General features: G+C 41.9%; 1 protein-coding gene across 2 annotated transcripts; it reads right to left on the bottom strand.

Annotated features, from left to right (window-relative positions):
* Positions 1-1,180: 1,180 nt before the first annotated feature.
* On the bottom strand, positions 1,181-19,206 carry unc119a1 (unc-119 lipid binding chaperone a1). 2 transcript variants are annotated; one of them, XM_070971075.1, is made up of 5 exons: positions 18,555-19,206; positions 3,897-4,010; positions 3,534-3,627; positions 2,356-2,528; positions 1,181-2,223 (listed from the first exon to the last, which is right to left on the bottom strand). In XM_070971075.1, the coding sequence occupies exons 1-5, from the start codon at positions 18,676-18,678 to the stop codon at positions 2,111-2,113; spliced, it is 618 nt and encodes a 205-aa protein (XP_070827176.1). In that variant the 5' UTR covers positions 18,679-19,206; the 3' UTR covers positions 1,181-2,110. The 2 variants fall into 2 exon arrangements, with proteins under 2 accessions (XP_070827176.1, XP_070827175.1); XM_070971074.1 differs by having other exon boundaries at positions 3,534-3,624; positions 18,555-18,822.
* Between the last annotated feature and the right edge of the window lie 838 nt (positions 19,207-20,044).

Below are 20,044 nucleotides of genomic sequence, written 5' to 3'. Positions count from 1 at the left end.
GATTTACTTAGGCCCTCGGATGCTGTAACAATTGAAACGGCCTTTGATGGGAAACAGGTTGACCTGGTATAGCTAAAGTATGGATAGTTCCTCTATATTAAAAACATAAACACGCATAAATTGTTAGAGAATGTGTTCTGAGAAAGCACCTTATCATGAACTGGCTGCAGCTTGAAACACACTTACAGATGCCCTGATTGTCATGCATGAGGTATGTGAGCTGATTAAAATCACCCTTTTAATGTTTGAATCTGCAGCTTTACAACTTTATAGAACTTTATAGCCAGTTTCAACTCATTGTTCTGTCTTGTCTGCCTGCAACTTCACTGTTTTGGTCCACTCTGACCACTCCAATTGTGTTGTTTTTGGTGGCAGAGGGCAGCACCAAACATCACACAGACGATGTCTGACTAGCTATAGTGGCAGCTATAGTGCCAGATGTTTCCCACAGGAGTTGGTGGAGACCACAAACAGAGCTAAAAGAGAGGGAGGATTAAACCTACATTTATCAGGTGGACACAAACACGACTCTAAAAGAATGATCATGTTGCTCCATAACAACCAGACGTGTAAATAAGCAACTGTTTCAACATATCAGCGTAATGTTGTGTTCACAACTTGTTTCCACTGAACCTAAGTGGCCGAAAAAAATCTCTCAATGAAGTTCAGTATAATAAAACATTATTCGTATTATTTTTTTTTGTATATTTTACAATCATAGGCTCCACTGTGCTATGGGCTCAGCATAGGAAAAGCTCAGTGCTGTGCAGTGGAGGTTGATCGGTAACAGTGCAGTGACACTGTTGTCACACAAGATGGCAGCAAAGACACTTTGTGACCTGCAGCTTGGTCCATTTTACCGCTTCTCCTCTGACGTAACAGTCTGATTTTTAACTTTCTGTTGGTATTTTAGTGTTTTCTACATTAAGCAGCCAGACAAACGTGAGGGAAATAACATCACAGTCCACCTGCAAACTTTACGTGACAGTTATCATTTTAGCACTGTAGGTTACTGAGGCTCAGCAGCAACAGCAGTGTTGTCATAAACTGATTAAAAGGTGTCAATTTGAAATAAATCTGAAACATTTCCTCTGCAACTTTTGTTTAAATGTGAAAATGCAATCAATGAAAACACAACGCCGGCAGTATGGATGATAAAAGAACACAACAAAGGTCAAGATTTCGAAAAAGACAAAACATATTTATTGCAGTGATGTAATTTCCGCTGTCAAAACTTTACATACTTTTTCATTTTATACTTAAAACATTTATCATAATTAAAGTATACACAGTGTTCAGTACTACACAGAATGTACCGGATATCAAAATTGGTATCTGACTTTTGGCTAATGTAGGATTTCTGACACTTCAAAATGGCTATTTATTTAAAAAAATACTCCTGAAGTAGTAGTACTATGAACATGAAAACATACAACAAATGACACATTCACATAGACAAAGTACATGTTTCTGTTTGTCATTCAGATGAAGGAGACCAAGATCGTAGGAGGAATCGTTCAGACGTGTGCCACTATAAATTTAAGAAACTTCAGGAGTAAAAATTGAATGAGGTTCCTATACAAACTATATAAATGTACATCTGAATGGATTAATCATTAGTTTTTAGATTGTTGTTTTTAGGGTAACTTCATTTCTCTGTTTCTTTGTCTCATGGCGTGTCTCTGCCTCGTCCATTTTAGCGAAGACAAATGACGCTCACTGTCTCCTTTCTCCTCTTTATATTAATAGCTATCAAAAACACACAAAATGTAAATTCATCAATGTTTTTCCAGATGATCAACCCACATATACAGACTGAAATCAACAGTATGTACAGACACTGCATGTGTTCGCTGCCCACACACTCACTCACACACACTGATGCAAACTGATGATAAAACCGACAGAATTAGATGTTCCTGCAAAGATATATCTATTGGTCTGGCAGCTGAATACCTGAATGGAAATTCACAGAGTTAACAGGAGTGAGATAAGAGCGTTTAATGCCAGCAAATTGTCCATCAGTTCATCTGTTTCTGGTCCTGAAGTGGTAGATGGAGCATGGGAAATGTCTAGAATGGGGAGGAGTGAAGGGTGGACGGTGGTCTTCCTATGGCCCTCCACTGTAGGAATAGTCTGCCTTGTTGTGCATCACCAGCTTGTTGTCCACGAAGTAGAAGCTGTCAGACTGCGTCTCATAAGGGTGCAGGATCATCTCACGCACTGAGAGAGAAAAGAGACGCACGACACTCAGGATTCTGCATCATTAAATCCTGTTAGGTCTAATAAAACGTCTTTGTGTGGGTGTATTTGTCTCTTGTGGATCCGTGTGTGTTGGAGTATTGTGACACTCACTGATTTCCTCAGAGAGCGCCGGGAACTCGTAGATGTGCTCGCATGTGTTCTTGCTGCTGGGCATGCAGAAGCCGAACTCGAAATCAAAGCTCTTGAGCAGCTGATCGCGGAAGTAGTGTCTCTCAATCATACGGAAGTTGTTGATGGGTGTGTCTCCTACGGTGAACTCCACTCTGCAGGGACAAGGAGGAAATTAATTAACCAACCTGAAAGTAAATGATGGCAGTAACTTCAGGTTCCTCATTTATGTAGTTTTGGCCAAATGGTTTCGATGTCACCCCAATTTCAAGTCTGGAAACTGTATATAAACAGAACGCAATCATTTGCAAAGCAAGCAGCAACATCCAGGCTGAAAAATGAAGCCAATGCTGAAGTGGCCGAAACTGCAGTTCCTCAGATGACCAAAGATGAGTCAATCCCCATAGACCCTCACATTAAAATGCCCAACTTTACACAGCCGAAGTAAACATGTTTACAGCCTGGTGCAATGAAAAAAAAAAACAGTTTTGGTCTCTATAGCTAATTCCTCCATTCACGACAGCTGCATAATGATAGGAATGGCCTCTTTGAGTGACAGCACTCACTGAGCTTCACAATGGCTCCAACCTATGAGCGACTACGCCCGTGTTTCATACAGTCTATGGTTTGGTCAGGGTGAACGTTGTAAGACTTAACTGAATTATCCTTTAAATTGGACTTCCAGAACAAGCAGCACGTATTTTCCCTCAGGCGCTTTTGCTAATTAAACCTCGACCATTATGTGATTCACAACACACATTATATTAAATATACGTGGAGCTCATTCATCCAAATGAGTCAGTTGTTGGGTTGGATAGAAATCAGTCACAGAGTAGGAGTCGGATGATGAACACCACTCAGAAGCACTGACAGCTATTTGGTGTCTGAGTCAGCAGGCTGGCTGGGCAGCTCCGCATGTTCACACTTATCATTGTCAGCCTGTCGTCCCACACTGATGCCCACACACCTCCTACATCCGGCATGTGTCTCCTGTCAGTGTAGCTGGGTTGACCAGACATCGCTGCATCATTCAGCTTTTGCAAAGCGTCTCTCTCTCTCTCTCTCTCTCTCTCTCTCTCTCTCTCTCTCTCTCTCTCTCTCTCACTCACAGCCTTCGTTTGTCATTTGGATGGAGCAGGTACACACTGAAGGTAACTTACGTGGCTCCAACCTGCCGCAGCTGCAGGAAGGCTGGGGTGAACTGGTATCGGACGAAACGGCCGGCGTTGGGGTCACATTGCTTTTTGCCCCCTGCTAAAGACGAGACATTTAGAAGAAAACTGGTGACCAAAAAAAAAGCTTTTTGAGTTCAATAATTTCCTCATAGCGCATTGTCTTAACTCGCTTAACCCTCTGCGGGGTCGTGGAGACAAGAAAAATATCATTCAGTGACATTTGCAGGAGACTATGGACAGAACTCACATGGAACAAAGCATCCACCTTAACTCTGTTTTCACGTGATATCTGAAGGGTGTGGATCTGGCTCATTAGCTGTTATCTAGTTCCTGAGGTTCGGGGCTGACCTGGTGTTGGAGGTTTGGTGATCTCAAACAGGACCGTCCCTGTTTCCATGTCACGGATCTTAAACCTGGTGAAGTCGATCATGTGGACGTTTTCTTCCGGAGAACAAAGATAATCTGTCAGAGTGAGAAAATACCCATTAGTTAAACTACAAAAAGTCTCTTTCTTGTCTTTTCAGCGTATCACTGAATGAAGCAAACCTGTCATGTCAGGCAGTAATCTGCCAATTAAAGAAGCACTGTCACCTCAGTAATTCTCTGCCAAGATACTGTAATATCTGTTGTTCTGAACATGTCTGGGCTGATCTTATTTGCATTCAATGAAGCCTGCTCCATGCTTTCTCACCACTCTATCCTCACAGACCAAGAATGCTATTTTTACACATCAGATCTTTCTCTGTGCCAAAGGTATGATACCAACAATAAGTGCACACTCTCTGAGTACCTCAGCTGCACTGATTCAAGCTCAGAGAGTAGTTCAGGTCACCCTTTGTGGACTGTCAGAGTCATTCAAGGGGATGGAGACAGAACGCTGAAAACACTACGCTGTTTTTTTTTGTTGCTCGGCTAATGTATACATGGAACCTCTACAAGTGAGATGATGTGTAAAATGTTAGCATTGTGTCACTGTGAGCATGCAGTCTATCTTTGATTCAGTGCAGTGTAAAGCTTCTTTCATTTGATGTTCTTTACCACTTGTTTTATGTCTCTGGTGTAGTTACGTTATCTCCTGAAATTTCTGTTTTGTCTTATGTAAGTTCATCAAAAGCAAATCAGTGTAGTCATTTAAATTAGGAGACTTATATATACACCAGATGATAGAAAAAAAATTAACAGCAAAACACATAACAACACATAACACACACACGCACACACACACCAGTCACAGCCATGATTACTTTTCTCCGACAGGTTTTTGTTTGCACTCAACAGAAGGATTGTCAAGTTCAGTGAACACAAGCCCACAAAGACAGAAACCCCAGTACCCTGAGCAGGGTGACAGATTTGGCCATGCTGGCATGTATCTGTGTGTGTGTGTGTGTGTGTGTGTGTGTGTGTGTGTGTGTGTGTGTGTGTGTGTGTGTGTGTGTGTGTGTGTGTGTGTGTGTGTGTGTGTGTGTGTGTGTGTGTTTCAGTGAGACACTCCCCTCCCATTGGGGCAGGATTAGACCTAAGAGGCTTATTGTGTTTTACCATCACATGGACCAACACACACGCACGCACACACACACACAGACACGCATGCGCGCGCACGTACACACACACACACACACACACACACACACACACACACACACACACACACACACACACACACACACTCACCTGCGATCTCATTAGGGTTATGTTAAGGGCAGTTATTATTGGCATATTGTTGCATAAGGACTGAAGGGTCTTTCGTACTGGTGATCTCATGCAACACATTTAAAAAGACAGTAAGGGGGCAACAATAGAGGTCAAAGTAATGAAAACACACATGAAAGCATGTACGTATTTCTTCACGTGTCTGTGCATACACAAACTAACACTGCTGCATCCTCTGCTGTTTCCGAGGGTTCGAGGACAGATGGCCCACACAGGCTTCAGCCACCTGCTTGAAGATATTTATAGACATTTTCATAATGCACAGTATGCTATACCAGACACCTTGTCTAAAAATGGCCCTCTTGTGAAACAGGACTATTTAGAGCTTGCTGTTAAATACAGTATGATGTATACTTCTAATTCATTACAGCTGAGATTTGCTCATTTCTGACATGAAAGATGACAGAACTTCTTGTGTCTTACAGTCACGGTTATTGTTAGGTCAGTGCAGACAAATGCCATTAAATCATTAAATCCTTTAAATCCAAATATATGTGGTCTGCTAAAGCGACTGACTCAGGCTGCTTCATTGTCCACAAGCATGACTTGACAAGTCATAACAGCATTTTTAAGAGAACTTGAACAGTGTGCTTTATTTCAGGTTTAGCCCCAATAGCAGTGTCGAAATGTCAAATAAATCTAGATTAATTCAATAATGCCAGTTATTAACAATTAACCAATGTGTTGGCTGATTACATAGAGACCTGTCAGGAACTCATGGACCAATCAGCAAAAACTGCAGAACAGTTAAGCTTTAAGCAGTGTATGTATGCATGCATGTGTGCAGAGATTTCATGTATCCCTCTGCATGATTTATGTATTTTCATGTCTGAGTATATGTACACTTGCTGCTGCTGCATCTGCAGAACGCACAGGGCTCAACTCTGGTGATTATGTTAATGCAGATGCAAGTGGAGTGTTTCCATGGTGAACTTCACAAGACTGGTCAAGACGTTTCCAGTCAAAGCTGCTCTGGCTCAAAAAGTCTCTTTATGTTGCCTTCCAAGCTACAGTGAGAGGGCTGGAGAGCTGCTGTTTGATGCAGTGCCCTCTAGTGCCGGTTCATTTGATGTGAGGAGCTTATGTGCTCTGAGAATATCACTATAAGCCTGCTGTTAGTCTGGGACTTCTAAAGCAACAGCAAGGAAACACATTCATTCACTATTTATAGAGTACCATGTGGCCTGGAGGTAATAATTGTAGAGCGTTAGTTTGACATGAATTCAGACCATGTTGGGTAGAAGACAAGCTTTAAACAATCATGAAACTGGACTAAATACTGTTATATAATACTGTGCCAAATTATCTTTAGTTCACAGTGAACTGCCCACCACTTGGGCTACTCGTATGAAAAATACAACCACTTAAACAGGACTTACACCCAGTAATTTCTATTTAGTGCTCCTATTTAATATGACAGTCGATGAGTGATGTAACGTGCATGCTCACTATAGGCCAACTGACATAAAATATGATGCAGCCGAGTCCCAGAGGAAAGGTTAAATCAGACTAGCTGTTCTAATCGCAGCCTCAAAATGTTTTTCAGAGGAGAATTATGTAATAAGTTCTATTGATATTTGTCAGTGTGTTTGCTGATTCTGTGAACTGAGCCTTGTTATCACGCTGTACTGAAAACTCCAACATGTCCTGTGGTTATTGAAGTGAAGCGAAATCTTTCAGTGTTAATATCTGTATTGTAATGTCTTTAATACAGGCTTAATTCACAGGATTAATAAGGTAGCAATACATTCTGGAGGAGTTTATGAGTTTGAGTGAGTAATTAGTCAGGCTCAAAATGGTTGATTTCTCAGCTTAAAGACTTGTATGAACGAAAGATGCATCATAACATAGCTAATTAATTTACGTGTTTAAATACCTTCTGGAGGCACCAGTGTTAATCCCCAACCTATAGTCACATTATATCAATAGAAGTAACTAATGAAAGAAAACAGAGAGAGCGATAATCTTTCCTTATCCTCAGTGCAAAGTCCAGTGAGGACATCTGCCAAGAGGAGCATTTCTAAAGGGTAAATTATGTGTCATCCACTGAATTTATAATTGCTGACAAAAATGGCACTTGATTGAAAATCTGCTGGCAGAGTATGCTGAACGCGTCTTGTGTAGCTGTCACTGAGCAGCTCTCTGTGGGCAGATGACCGATAGATGCGTTTTGTGAATCAGAGATGCCTACTCGCCAAACCTGCTGAAAAAGGCAGATGGAGCATTTCATCTGATAGCACAGCCACTGAAGTCACTTCCACTCAGTCCAGTGCAAGTGTTCACACATAATCATGTCACAGTCTTGTGAAACCAAGAGCTCGTTACCAGCTCTAGACGACACCACAGAACAGATTTCATAGCCTCTGCGCACGGGGCAGCTTGACTGATGACGGCTGACTGGACTGTCTTTTACAGATTTGTAGGAGTAATAATAAAAACCTGCCCTTGTCAGATGCTCAGTGACAACAGAATGAGGTGTGAGCAGTGGGGAAGGGAAAGGAGCAAAATACACACACTGAACGATGAGAGTCATTTTCAGTTTGCGCGAGAGAGGCAGGGAGAAGCATGGAGAAAAGAGACAGAGGAGACAGAGGAGAAGACAGAGCGCAGTCTCGACGGCTGCATCTGATGAATGCAGCCTCTTTTACAGGCTGCAGTTTGTCCCAGTCTGTCTTTATGATGAGCCAGGGCTTTGTTTCACAGTGCTTACAGATGTCTAGGGCTGCATTTGGGAATATTTACATAATGAGTTTCTTATTTTGGGGCAAAATATTCTCATTTGTCAAAGTGTACATAGATTACATAGTGAAAACATAGAGCTGGGACACATCCACCCTGTCAAGTGATCATTGCCCATTTACACATGCTCTGTTAGAGTAATTATATAATTCATACTGCGCTGTGGTGTTCAGGGCTTGGTATCCAAATTATATTTTACTTGTTAGTTTCTGGTAATTACACAGAAAAATGGGTATAAAGGATGACGCCAAATGACACAAAACACATGGTATCTAACCATGTAGATGCTCAGAATGCATTTTCTAAAAACAATGTGGAAATCTTTCCAGGAAATATGTTGCAAATATTCGGAATAATCGACCTTACACTGGAAACTTTACTGAGAGTGTGAAAAATCTTCAGTGACGTCTGTAATTTATCCTAAATATCCAAATGTGCACTGTATGCATTAGTGCAGGTCCCTGCCAATGGTCATAAATACTTCCCCCTTTTACATGAAAACAAATACTTGATTGCATGCTAGGAATGGGTGGGTGCAGTAATGGAGAATGCTCTCCAGAGGCAGGACCAGAACATCAAGAAACATGTCTGCAAACATGAGGAATGGTTAAAGTGGTTGTTTGACATTTGGGGAATAATTCAGCTTTTCACCAAAAGTTAAATGAGAAGATTAACACCTCTCTCATGTCTGTCCTTTCAGTATAGGTCTACAGCTAGCATTCAGTTAGCTTAACTTAGCTCTGCCATTAAATAGTCTAGCACAAAGCTCTTTTTGTGCTGATTAAACAAAAAAGATGTAATGTGTGAAATAGCGAGCTTTAAAGGTGCTGTAGGCAGTTTTTGTTACCTTTGGACAGACCTGGGCTAGCTGTCTCCAGTCTTTATGCTGAGCTAAGCTAGCCAGCTGATAGCTTTGTGTAACGTTTGGTGACAAAGTGAATGAGCGGATTTCCCAAAATGTCAAACTATTCCTTTAAGACTTTGCTCTGGGTTCAACACAAGTAGCCTCGTTGTAGAAAGGAAAATGTACTGTAGACATTGTTATTTTAATAGGAGCAGATGAGACAAAGAAATCGTCGTTCAACCAAACAATTAAAATTACTTTCATTATTACTATTATTACTGTTAAACTATAGAACTTAAAAGTTAGTTCCTCTCCCTACTGCTTAAATCACCTTGTCTTGAAACCAGGAGTAAAGTGTTGCAGTACAATATGCCAAAGCACAAAGTTCACACTTCAGTTCTTTCTGTCTTTTTGTCTTCCTTCTTTGCACACACTCAGACACACACACGCACACACACACACACACACACACACACACACACACACACACACACACACACAAAGTGCTCCACTTCACTTCCTTCAACACTGTCACCTAGCAACGCTCCTTCTGATAGTGTGCCAGCTCGATTAGCCTGTCTTTTTCCTTCCCCTCATCCACCTGGCTGTTCCGCAACAACAAGGTGCAGCAGTGAATCAAAGGAGAGTATCTCAGGTTAGGCATCAGTGGCATGCAAATGAAATGTTCCTCGTATACCTGAGGCCTCCTCCTATAGACTGAGGGCCCCCTTTTTGACTGATTTCACAACCCTGAAGCGCAGGACGAATCAGACGCTGCAGATTTGATGCAGAATATTAAGAGAGTGTGTGTCAACAGTGACATGATAGATTTACAATAGACTTTATTCTCCCTGCAGGGAAACATGGCATTAACTCCCAGCACAGATTACACACTGGTCTTTTGCACTTGTTTTGAGGAGGACAATCTTGCATTTACTTTTCACATCTTATTGTGATTCCCATGTATCTAATTTCTTTGAGCCTCACAAAGGATTTTTGCTGTGTGGTTTCTAACAATTGATCTCATCTGGGCTAACTCACATTAATCACAGACCCAAAGCCCAACAGCAGATTCTTGTTAAACATAATAATTTTCACTGTACTGGAGCACAAAGCGAGTGGGTCCTGAAAAGATGTGTTTGGCAGCAGCCCCTCTAAAATGAGTAAAATTAGCACCGAGTCTTGAGTCATGCTGTGTTCCTGTGTTCAGATACACAGAGCCTGTCTGACACCAAAGTGGCATTCATAAAGAGCAAGTGAGCTGCCACTTATAGCTCCTTAATCCCCAAGATTAGCCTGGAGTTACAGACTTTCAGCCACAGGGATTGACTACACATGCTGCCTCATTTTTCCATTTGACTCTGTGGTCTCCGATCAGTGTGTGGTCAGTTAATCCCAGAACATGAGGAACAACAATGCACACACGTTTACTTGTCTTCCTGTTGAAATAATCCATAGCTGAAGGCAGCTGGTGACATTAGCATTACGCCACGATGTTCACATCATGATATACAGTGCACCTGTGTATGGCAGGCTGTTTCATGTCTCTCGGATAACAGCACCTGTAGGCAAACTGGCAAATGCTGAGGTTCATGCAGAGGTTGAATTCTGAGCAGCTGAATGCAGATGAGCTTCTTATCTTTTTCCGGCCTGCGTCATCAAGTGGAAAGAAACATAAACTTTTTTTCTGTGAGAGGGTTTGAGGGCAAATTTTTATCTGAGTGACACTGAACCACAAAGCCCAAAAAATACATAAATCAAAAAGACACATAGTTCAACATTTAGGGAGACAAGTTTACTCACTTTTTACATACCACTGTCATGTCTGTGCCTTCCATATGAAGCTATGGCTAGGAAACGGTTAGCTTAGCTTAGCATAAAGACTGCAAACAGGGGGAAACAGCTAGCCTGGGTCTTTCTGAAGGTCCCCCTGCTACCACCTCTAAAGCTCACAAACAAACATATTTTCCAAAATGGCAAACTATTGTTTAAAGGGTGAAGGAAGTAAAAGTTTGTTTTTTTTGTCTTTGTGTTAATGGCTTCAGGGTCCAATGTCATTCTAACCCAGGGAGCTTCACAGCTAACCCGGCTCTGTCTGAAGCTTACAAAATATGCTTCTATGGCTTGGTAATTATTAAATAAACAAGGCATACAGTGTTAGATGAGAAGATTGCTACCACTGTCATATCCATGTGGTAAATCTGAAGCTACAGCCACCGGTGGGTTAGCTTAGCTTAGCATGGAGACTGGACAAATGAGGGAACAGCAAATAAGGGTAGCAAAATCTGCTCACCTGCACCTCTAAAGCTCACTAATTAGCATGCCATGTCATGTTATTTAATAATTAACGAGCTTTAGAAGTGCTAATAGGAGGAGCCCTGTAAGCTGTTTCCAGTGTTTATGGTAAGCTAAGCTAACCAGTTGATGGCTGTAGCTTCATGTTTGGCATACTAGCAAGAGTCTTTTCATCTAGTGTAACCGTGCCTCTCTGCAAGAAAGCAAAAAGCATATATCCTCAAATGCCTTTGATACATTTTCCTTCAAGGGATGAGATTATGTTGAATTGCAAAACCATGTTTGTAAAATAACTTTGTAAAATAAAAACTGTAATAGATAATTAAAAAAACAGCTTTGGATGCAAAGACACATCGTCACAACTTAGAAATACATACTGTGCAGAGCACCATGCATGGATGTATGAATAGCTCACTAAGAAGTTTCTGTTTAGAGTATGATCTTGCGCACACGTGTGCGCGTGCACGCACACACACACACACACATACAGTGACCACTCACGGTCACATTCAGGGTCAGGCTGTGAGAGGAACCTGAAGGGACACTAATGATTTGTCTGTCTTGCTCCCTCCACTCTCCCCCTCCTCTCTATGGGCATGATATAAAAAGAGAAAAGCCTTGCGGACAGTGACAGTTTGTACCCAGGAAGTGCTGAGTAAGAGGCACATAAAAGGGCGTCATTCAAATGAGAGCTTCAGACAACAGGGAATTTCTGATGATTTTCACAGATGAGGCGTTTAACTGAACAGCTTACTTGGAAACTGAAAAGATTTTCCATTGGAGTTACTCTGAATCAAATAAATACAGATTATTCAATCAATGTTGCATCTTCAATGAAATGCAGCATGTTGACAGTGATTACATGCAAAAGTCACCATGCAAACACATATGAATGTGTGATTCAGACTATTATTACTTGTCCAAGTCAGCTCCCATTTGCACAGGCTAATGGAACCATAGCATTTCAGCTGCTTTGATTTCTGTGCACAGCCAGGAGCCCAAAGAAAGTACATCCATGTATGTTGGAATAAAAAAAACAACTTATTTTATTGTATTTAAATTGATGTCTCATTTTATTAAGTCTGTAAATTTCATTCATGACACCACAAGTCCCGTTCTGTAAATCTACTAAGTATATAATTTTCCCCACTGGGTTAATACAGTATATATCTATATAGATCCGGTTCTAGGAATTGAGCAATAAGTAAGGGCTTCCAGCTCTACAGCAAAACAGCAAGAAATAGCAAAAGAGGTTGGCTGTTCAGGATCATCCCTGTTTAATCTGGTTAAGACCTTCAGAAACTTCATCCTATCAGGAGAAGGTGGGACATTCACTGTCTCATCTGAACTACCGTAGTCATACGTGAGGAGTGGGAGTGTTTGGTGCATTTCATGTTTTTCATGTTTTTCATGTTTTTGGACCCCATGTCTGAGCAGTGGTTCACAATCTGGAGGTCAGGTTTTTTTTAAAGATCGCCTCCATTTGCAGGCCTCTAATCATTCTTTAAACTTGAATTACCGCCTCACGGTTCTATGCCTCCGCCAACCAGTCAGGTTGCAGTTTCCATCCATGTCTGTCCAGATACAAATAATATATGAAGTGAAGACTTTAGAGGAATAATTTCCAATGAGAAACATGCTGTCTTCATTTAGAGGACTGATAGAGAGCTTCACCATGGTGAATGTGAAACATGGTCACAATCTCCCCTTCTGTTCCTGAGTTACGGAGTTGAAGTGAAGTTGACCTTTGACCTTTTGGATATAAAATGTTATCACTTCATCATTTTAACCTGTGAGACATTTGTGGGCCATAATTGGTGCATTGATTCATGAGTTATGGCCAAAAATGTATTTTGTGATGTCACACTGACCTTGACCTTTAACCCTTGCCCACCAATCAGTCCTAATCACTTAATCCTTGACTCCAAGTGGGCATTAGTTGATCTAGTCATAAGTCACAGACATACAAGACCAGTGACAGTGGGTCAGTAGCATGCATTGTTTTAATTTAAGCAAGCCTAAAGGTTTGGGAAAATCTGGTTAAGACATTATAACCACGTTCAGCTTGGATCACAGTTATGTACTTATGGAAAGCCTGTTGGCTGTTATCATGCGCAGGCCATTGAAAATCCACTTGCGCCATGTAAGAGTTATATCATCCTTGAACTGGCATGCAGTAGCACAGAGGGAGCATCTGACTGTGGACAAATTTATGCTGCCGCTCTGTATTTTGTCCTGCGTGTCTGATTTCTACAGAGAGACGTTTACAAGCAAAGATTACAAGCCGAGTGTCTGACATCTGTTCCCCAGCAGTGACAAGGTCTTTAGGATTATTCACGTCTTATTGGTACTAAGAGGGTCTTCTGAGCTTCTTTGCATGCTGGTCTGAGCTAATATGAGTTAGCATCAAAAAGAAAGAACAGAGGCAGCTGAATAGCCAGAATATTTGTTTAATTATCAGCACCAGCTAGTAGTCACTGTTTTATTGGTGTTAATCAATGACCCTATCAGACTCTGATACACTGATGCTAGACCACAGTATGCTCTTACATAATGCACCTTCAGCCTGTTAAAACATGTAATATTTAGTTAACGCGATCCTGAATCTGAGCGTAAGACCAAACCGAAGCATTAGATTGTGTTGATTACTGATGTGGATTCAACAAGCTGTCTCTCTGCGTGTTAAATCACTCTGAAAGAGCAACCTTGTGACAGCTGTGCACGGGGGATTAAGAACCGGCAGCACCAATCAATTTTAATTAAAGCTGTATCCATTGTGCTGGCAGACATCACAGAGCAGAAATCCCGCCCGACGTAGAGAAAGCACTGCTCCATGTGCCAGACTTATTAAGGCCAAATAATTGATCACCCATTAGTGTAAAAGGAACCAGGCTGTCCTGAGTAAATCATCTGGATGAGGCGAAATTACACACCGATGTAGATCCTTTGAGTCAGAAATACCAATAGAGCATCTGGAATGGAAAAAAAAAAAAGAAAAAGTTTTTTACTTTTTGAAAGCATCTTTCTTTTAATTGTCTGGATCTCCTTGTAAAGACTGTTGGTATTGCAGTTGCGTAAGGCTTTGAAATCCACACACTTTTCTAGGAATTTTTATAAGAATGTTTAAGTTTCATAAATGATATCACTGACTGTGACTCACAGCCTATGAAGAGATTCACAGTATTATTATTAAAGAATAACATATTAAGAGTCAGCAGCTTAAGATCAGGTATAAAACAAAACAGAAATGATTGTTATGACGGTTCATTTGATATTGTTGGACACTTACAGGCATCAGTATGCTTTTAAACAGTGTCCCCGTCTTGTTGTTGAGCAGCCTCTGAGTCTCAGACGACCCAACACACACATTCACTTCATAAGAGAAGTGGCAGGATTCAAACTTCTCCCTCAAGCTCTCTTTGTTCACTTTGCACACTTCCCTAACTGTGAGCACCTGAGTGCAACACCATGAATGCCTCTGATGAGCAAAGTGAGCACCGTTATCCCATGACAGCAGGCCTTTCTCTCAACCTTTGTGTGGCCAGCTAGAACGTTAAGAACACTTTTGCCTTTAGACGTAGTTGGATGACAGCTGTCATCTTCTCTAGCTAGCTCTAGTCCTGCACGCTCACATTTTTCTAGTGCGTCTTAAAACAATAGTCAGGTGACCATGAGGACAGCGAACGAGGTTTAGCTTGTCGTAATCATTCCTCCTGTTCATTGTGGACATTAAGCGACCTCTCTCTGAAGGATTTACAATGGAAGCAATGGGAGTCAAAATTCAGTCCTTGTTCTGTGCCAAAACCAAAGTTTATGTGAAGCTAATATGTGACTTTGTCAGTGTCTGTTTGACATGGCAAGTAATTATCTTCTCAACACAACAACTGATTTCCACCAGGCGTAACGTCTATGCTCTGTCTGTGACACATATGATGGACTTGATGGCCACCACTCTGCTCAATGAGAAGCGTCCCCGAAGAGTACCTACGCTCTGCGGGGAATATGCGCAGAGTCTATTACTGATGGACCACATGTCAATTTGCACAGAGCAGATCAAGCCAGACAGGAAGTCAGACACAGGAAGGGTGTAGAGAATCCAGTAAATTATTTTCAAGATAAACCCCCCGTACATCAGCAGTAAAAGCAATTAAAACAGACAAGAAAGAAAACATGAAGGGACAATGACCAAGTAAACATGATCTGAGGAAGTCAACAAAGCTTGGCAGGCAAACCGCTCCGCCTCTGAAACGTGACTGGTGGAGATTGGAGATGTGTGGAGGGCGGCGCAAATGGATACACACCTGGTGGAAATCTCGGTGAAAATAGGGTCAGTGGAAACACAAAGAGGGAATTTTGTACTTACAAGACTTACCTAAACTTAACCAAACTGTGACTGAAAACTGAAAATATTTCAAAAAATGAAAGAAAGTAAAGTCTAAAAATGAAAGGTCAGCATTGACTTTCTCAGGGGACACGAACCCTGGTCTCCTGGTTGGAAGTCCTGTGTTTGACCCATTCATCCACCACAACCTGCTCCCTACTTGGTCTTTGTTGCTCCTTACACTACGACACGTGACTTCCTAAATACTTTCTGGCTGAAAGGCCTAAAGGCAAACTTACTGAACGAGGCTCAACTTCTGTTGTATTGTGTTGACCAATCAAATACATGCAGGTGCACACTCCTGGTGGACCACTTGCTGCTCTTTATGCAGCTGCAGCAGTGATAACTATGACAATCATCTGTTACTCCAACTGGACCTCCTGGATCGTACATCATTGTCTTACCGTTTCCCTGACCAACACGTCTCCATCTATGCTGCCCCCTGTGTTGTTTTTTGGTCCCCGCTAACAGTCAGTTAGTCCAGGGATGTGGAGCTCTGAGGTTGTTATAATTCATCTGAGGAATGTGCTGTTTTAAATTCACGTTTTGCATTTAAATTGAGAGACTGAAGAGCATTTTCTATAAGAGGCAGGATTTTCACTTTTTATCAACAGGAAAATCCTCACTGTCTTTCTGACTCCAGTGCACTTACATGGAAACACGATTAGACATGGTGGATGAGAGGAAAGCTGGCACAGAGCAGTAAATAACAATATCAACAAAAAACAAAAACATTCTGGAAATACACTGAGTATGATAATACAATTATCATATAAGAATTTAATTTAAGTTTCTTCCTGTATGCTGATTAATCTCAAAGATAATTCCATTTCACACATTGCTTGTTCATCAGTAATTATTGCAATTCTTGTTTATAGAAGGTTACAAAATGCAAATTAGAAACCAAACATTTATTTGGTAACAGCAGTATTTCTGTTTATCATAAATCACCATTTTTCATATCACAGCAGTGCTTCTCTACTGTCTGGATTACATTTCTTCTCCTCTCCGCCTGTGTTACAATGAGGCGCTGTGCCTCGCTTATCAGCACTGAACCACCGTGACAGACTGGAGCCGGGCTGCCCCAAAATGGTGGCATTTACCTCCCCAAAACACAACTGGAGAAGTCATTTACACTGTAGGGTGAGGCATTTTCGGCTTCCCTTTTCCAACTGCATCCTTCTCTCTCTTGCAGCAGGAAATGATTGCCTGGATTGCACGGCGCACCATGTTTATCTCGGGTCTTTTGTATGGTGTGTCGTTTAAAATGACTGGGCCTTGGGGAGATATTTGGGAGAAATTTTGCTCTCATCACTTAACAGGAAACAAGGCAGGAGATCCAACAGATCAGTTTATTTGTAGAATCGCAAATATAACCCAGCTATATTTCAATTCAACAGAAATTTCTTACCAAAGCATCTCATTTTACATCTTTCTGTGACAGTTTGCAGCTGTTCAAAGCCAGGAAAAGAATGGCGACGTTTCTAATCTGATATCCACAATGTAAACAAACTCCCTCACAGTTCAGCTCCGGGGTCATTAATTACCTGTGGTGCATTACGTCATTGCAGAATGCATGACAGTCCTCCTGACATAATCCAGATTATTTAGATGTCAATGGAGAGGGGAGATTACTGCACCATCATGAGTGATTGAGGTATAATTGCACTGACAGAGTCCTCGTATTGCTTTTCCAAATGAAAACAGATGTGATGGTCTGAGAGGGGATGAGAGCAGAGAGTTGGCGATAAGGTTTTGGGGGTTCAGTTTTGACGTTGGGCTTTGCTGTCAATCACCGCTAGAAACAGGAATTAATGACAATGAATGCCAATTAACCTTTCATAGCATTATAATGATAACTTTGATTGCTTCTTGTGTTTTGTATTGTCAGTTCATTAAAAGACAAATCAATCATCTATTTAGACATTTAGACATTTGGTTTGGTAAGGAGTAAGGTGTAAAATTCAGAATATCATTAGACTTTGACTTTTTTCAGAGCTTTCAATCCCCTCCTACAGTCACTGGTCATAGAGTTTGCTCACTTTTGCTGACATGGCCCTAAGACCCAACCCCACCCCCCTATTTTTTATTAATGACTCTTGCGTCTTGACTCTGATAATCACATTTCTCTCCTTGAACTACCTGTTCTGTAGGCCTCAGGTGGCTGCAGTGACTCCACAGTGAGTTTTGACTCCATGCCACCTCCACAAGCTACACTCAGATCCATGCTTGTTTCATTCCATTTCATCCACTCAGTCCCAGTCACACCCTCAGTCACAACAGCAAAAACCTAACGCAGAGGCTTAAAAACCAGGTCTACTGTTTGACTTCCAGTCTCTGTAGTCTTTAACAGCCTGCCTCGTCCTGTTTCCACATCAGGTCATGGTTTCCATCATATGTTAAACGGCAGGCTGACAGTGTTCTTGTCTCGTATCTGTTCCTGCTGACTGCTGTCTGTGACGAGCTATAATCAGCGGCTCACATCTCCGGCCACCTGTTATCTCACAGCCACAGGTGTCTCGAGGTGAGGATGTGGTAAGAGCCAGCTTTTCTTCAGCAGGATTTGAGAAGCACACCAGGAAGTACATACAGTCACCTTCTCTCTCTTTCAGTGCCTACACACCGGGACACCTACAACACCTACAAACATGCAAACACCTACAAGCACACACGCACTGGTATTATTAGTAACGCAGGGAATCTCGACATGTTGCTTGCCTCCATGCAGCATTAAATAATAATGACTGTCCTTGGGTAAGACATTAAACCTGCTCACTGACTGACACACACTGCTTCAACTAGTTGTTTAAAGCTATGGAGAGTCTGAGTCCTGTCAGACTGTGTCGCTGTCCATGGTATCAGCGTGTGGTTCCCAGAGACAGCCAATAAAACCAATCAATCCAGACAGGGGATATGTTATACACAGAAAGACACTATGAACAAGGAAGCAACAGCAGATGGGTCTCACTAATCTCCTGGACCTGCACGGCTTTAACTACTCTTCTCATCGTGCCAATTACAGGAGCAGGTTACTTACTCTTGGTGATCTTCTGGAGCCCGAGCACGTCCTCGGGTGTTATTACGGTATTTCTACGCAATTCTTCTTCAGTTGTAACCGGGATTCCCATGTCTGATGAGTTGCAGCCTTGCTGCACTTTCATGTCCAACAGAAGAGGGCTGTTCGATGTGCGACCTGACGGGAACTGAGGCTTTCTGATGCTCTCGGCGTCGTCGCCGCAGGAGCCGATTTACTTGCGTCGCAGCCTTTAGTTGCGCGCTGCTAATACACCGTACAGCAAACAGGCTCTGTGCTGCTGCTACCAGAATAACTCATTCTCCGTGCCTCCCCCCCTTCTCGATCCGGTAAAAGATAAAAATCAGCCCCTTAGGTCCCTCCCTCCCGCGCTCAAGGCTCATCGGCTCTCTCGCAAGCTTATTTAATCCAAATCCTGTGGCTTTAAACCGACCAGTGGCGCGTGGCTGACAGTCTGCGCGCTTCCTCATCAGCTCACACGCCGGAGCGTGCATGGCCGGGCTTTACTCAGGGCCAGTAACCGATTACTCAGTACTCCTCTCTCACCTCGGGGATGAGCTCCGTCCCCCGGTGGAGCAGAGGTCCACAGGTGTGAGACATACCCTCTTGAAATGACATGTTGTTTAGGTAAGCTGTTACCGCGGTGTGAAAAGACAGGGGCGCTGATTCATCACAAAGCTGTTTATGTCGCTGCTGAGCGACTGTTTCTCTGCTTTAGAAATATAGGTTATAGTTTCACACTGTGCATTTTAGCTTTGCAAAACATAAATCTGAAATGAGCATATCTTCTGGAGGTTGGGCTTCGCAGCTTTGTACTGTACACCCCCAAAGGCAAGGCATCATCTGGTATTTTTTTTATATAGCAGTTTTAATATTAATTTTTTTTTTTTTTTTTGCCACTTGTGGGCAGCAGAACAACTTGTAAACAGAACATTTACATGTTATTGTGCATGTTATGTTATGCAACACTGGCATTAATTCAGAGCTATGTTTATGGCCTCCTTGGTGAATGTAGTCAGTCTGCTTTTAGCTCATTTTTGGTCTCTACCAATTCCTGCAGGAAATATCTTGCTCTTCAGCTGCTAAATGCTCCCGTATGTTCGCAAATGAGTCTCTAACTGTGTTTGTCTGTTGCTTGGTGCTGGGCAGTGGGTTTATTATGCAGAAGAAGCTCAAATGCTGCAGAGAGTTGATGGGAAATTAACAGTCTGGTGAATAATTTTCTTTCAATTCATACACATTACACAAACTCCTATGATCCATTGTAAATAAAAAGTGTTGAGACTATACATAATGTCCAGTTATAGCACTGGAGTTTAAGACCATTACGACCCTAAAACAAAATACACAAAAGCCTGGAAAGAAAGGAGATGAAACTACCTCTCAGCTTTATAATGTCTTTATTTCATTTTTTTCATTGGAAAGTTGCTTTCCAGATGCCAGCATCCCTGAGAAAGTGTAAAATGCAAATCTTCTGGACAGCCCCATCAGTG

The sequence above is a fragment of the Chaetodon trifascialis genome, chromosome 9, assembly GCF_039877785.1.
Source record: "Chaetodon trifascialis isolate fChaTrf1 chromosome 9, fChaTrf1.hap1, whole genome shotgun sequence".
Lineage (NCBI taxonomy): Eukaryota > Metazoa > Chordata > Actinopteri > Chaetodontiformes > Chaetodontidae > Chaetodon > Chaetodon trifascialis.
Note: the sequence above shows the minus strand (reverse complement) of the source record. Positions and strands in the feature narration are given on the sequence as shown.

Bases quoted from the DNA above. Each gene is read 5' to 3' on its own strand.
- unc119a1 (XM_070971075.1), bottom strand. From the start codon at position 18,678: ATGAAAGTGCAGCAAGGCTGCAACTCATCAGACATGGGAATCCCGGTT. The intron at 4,011-18,554 runs GTAAGTAACCTG...TCACTCTGACAG, and splicing joins GCTCCAGAAGATCACCAAGA to ATTATCTTTGTTCTCCGGAA. The intron at 2,529-3,533 runs GTAAGTTACCTT...TTGTCCCTGCAG, and splicing joins CTGCGGCAGGTTGGAGCCAC to AGTGGAGTTCACCGTAGGAG.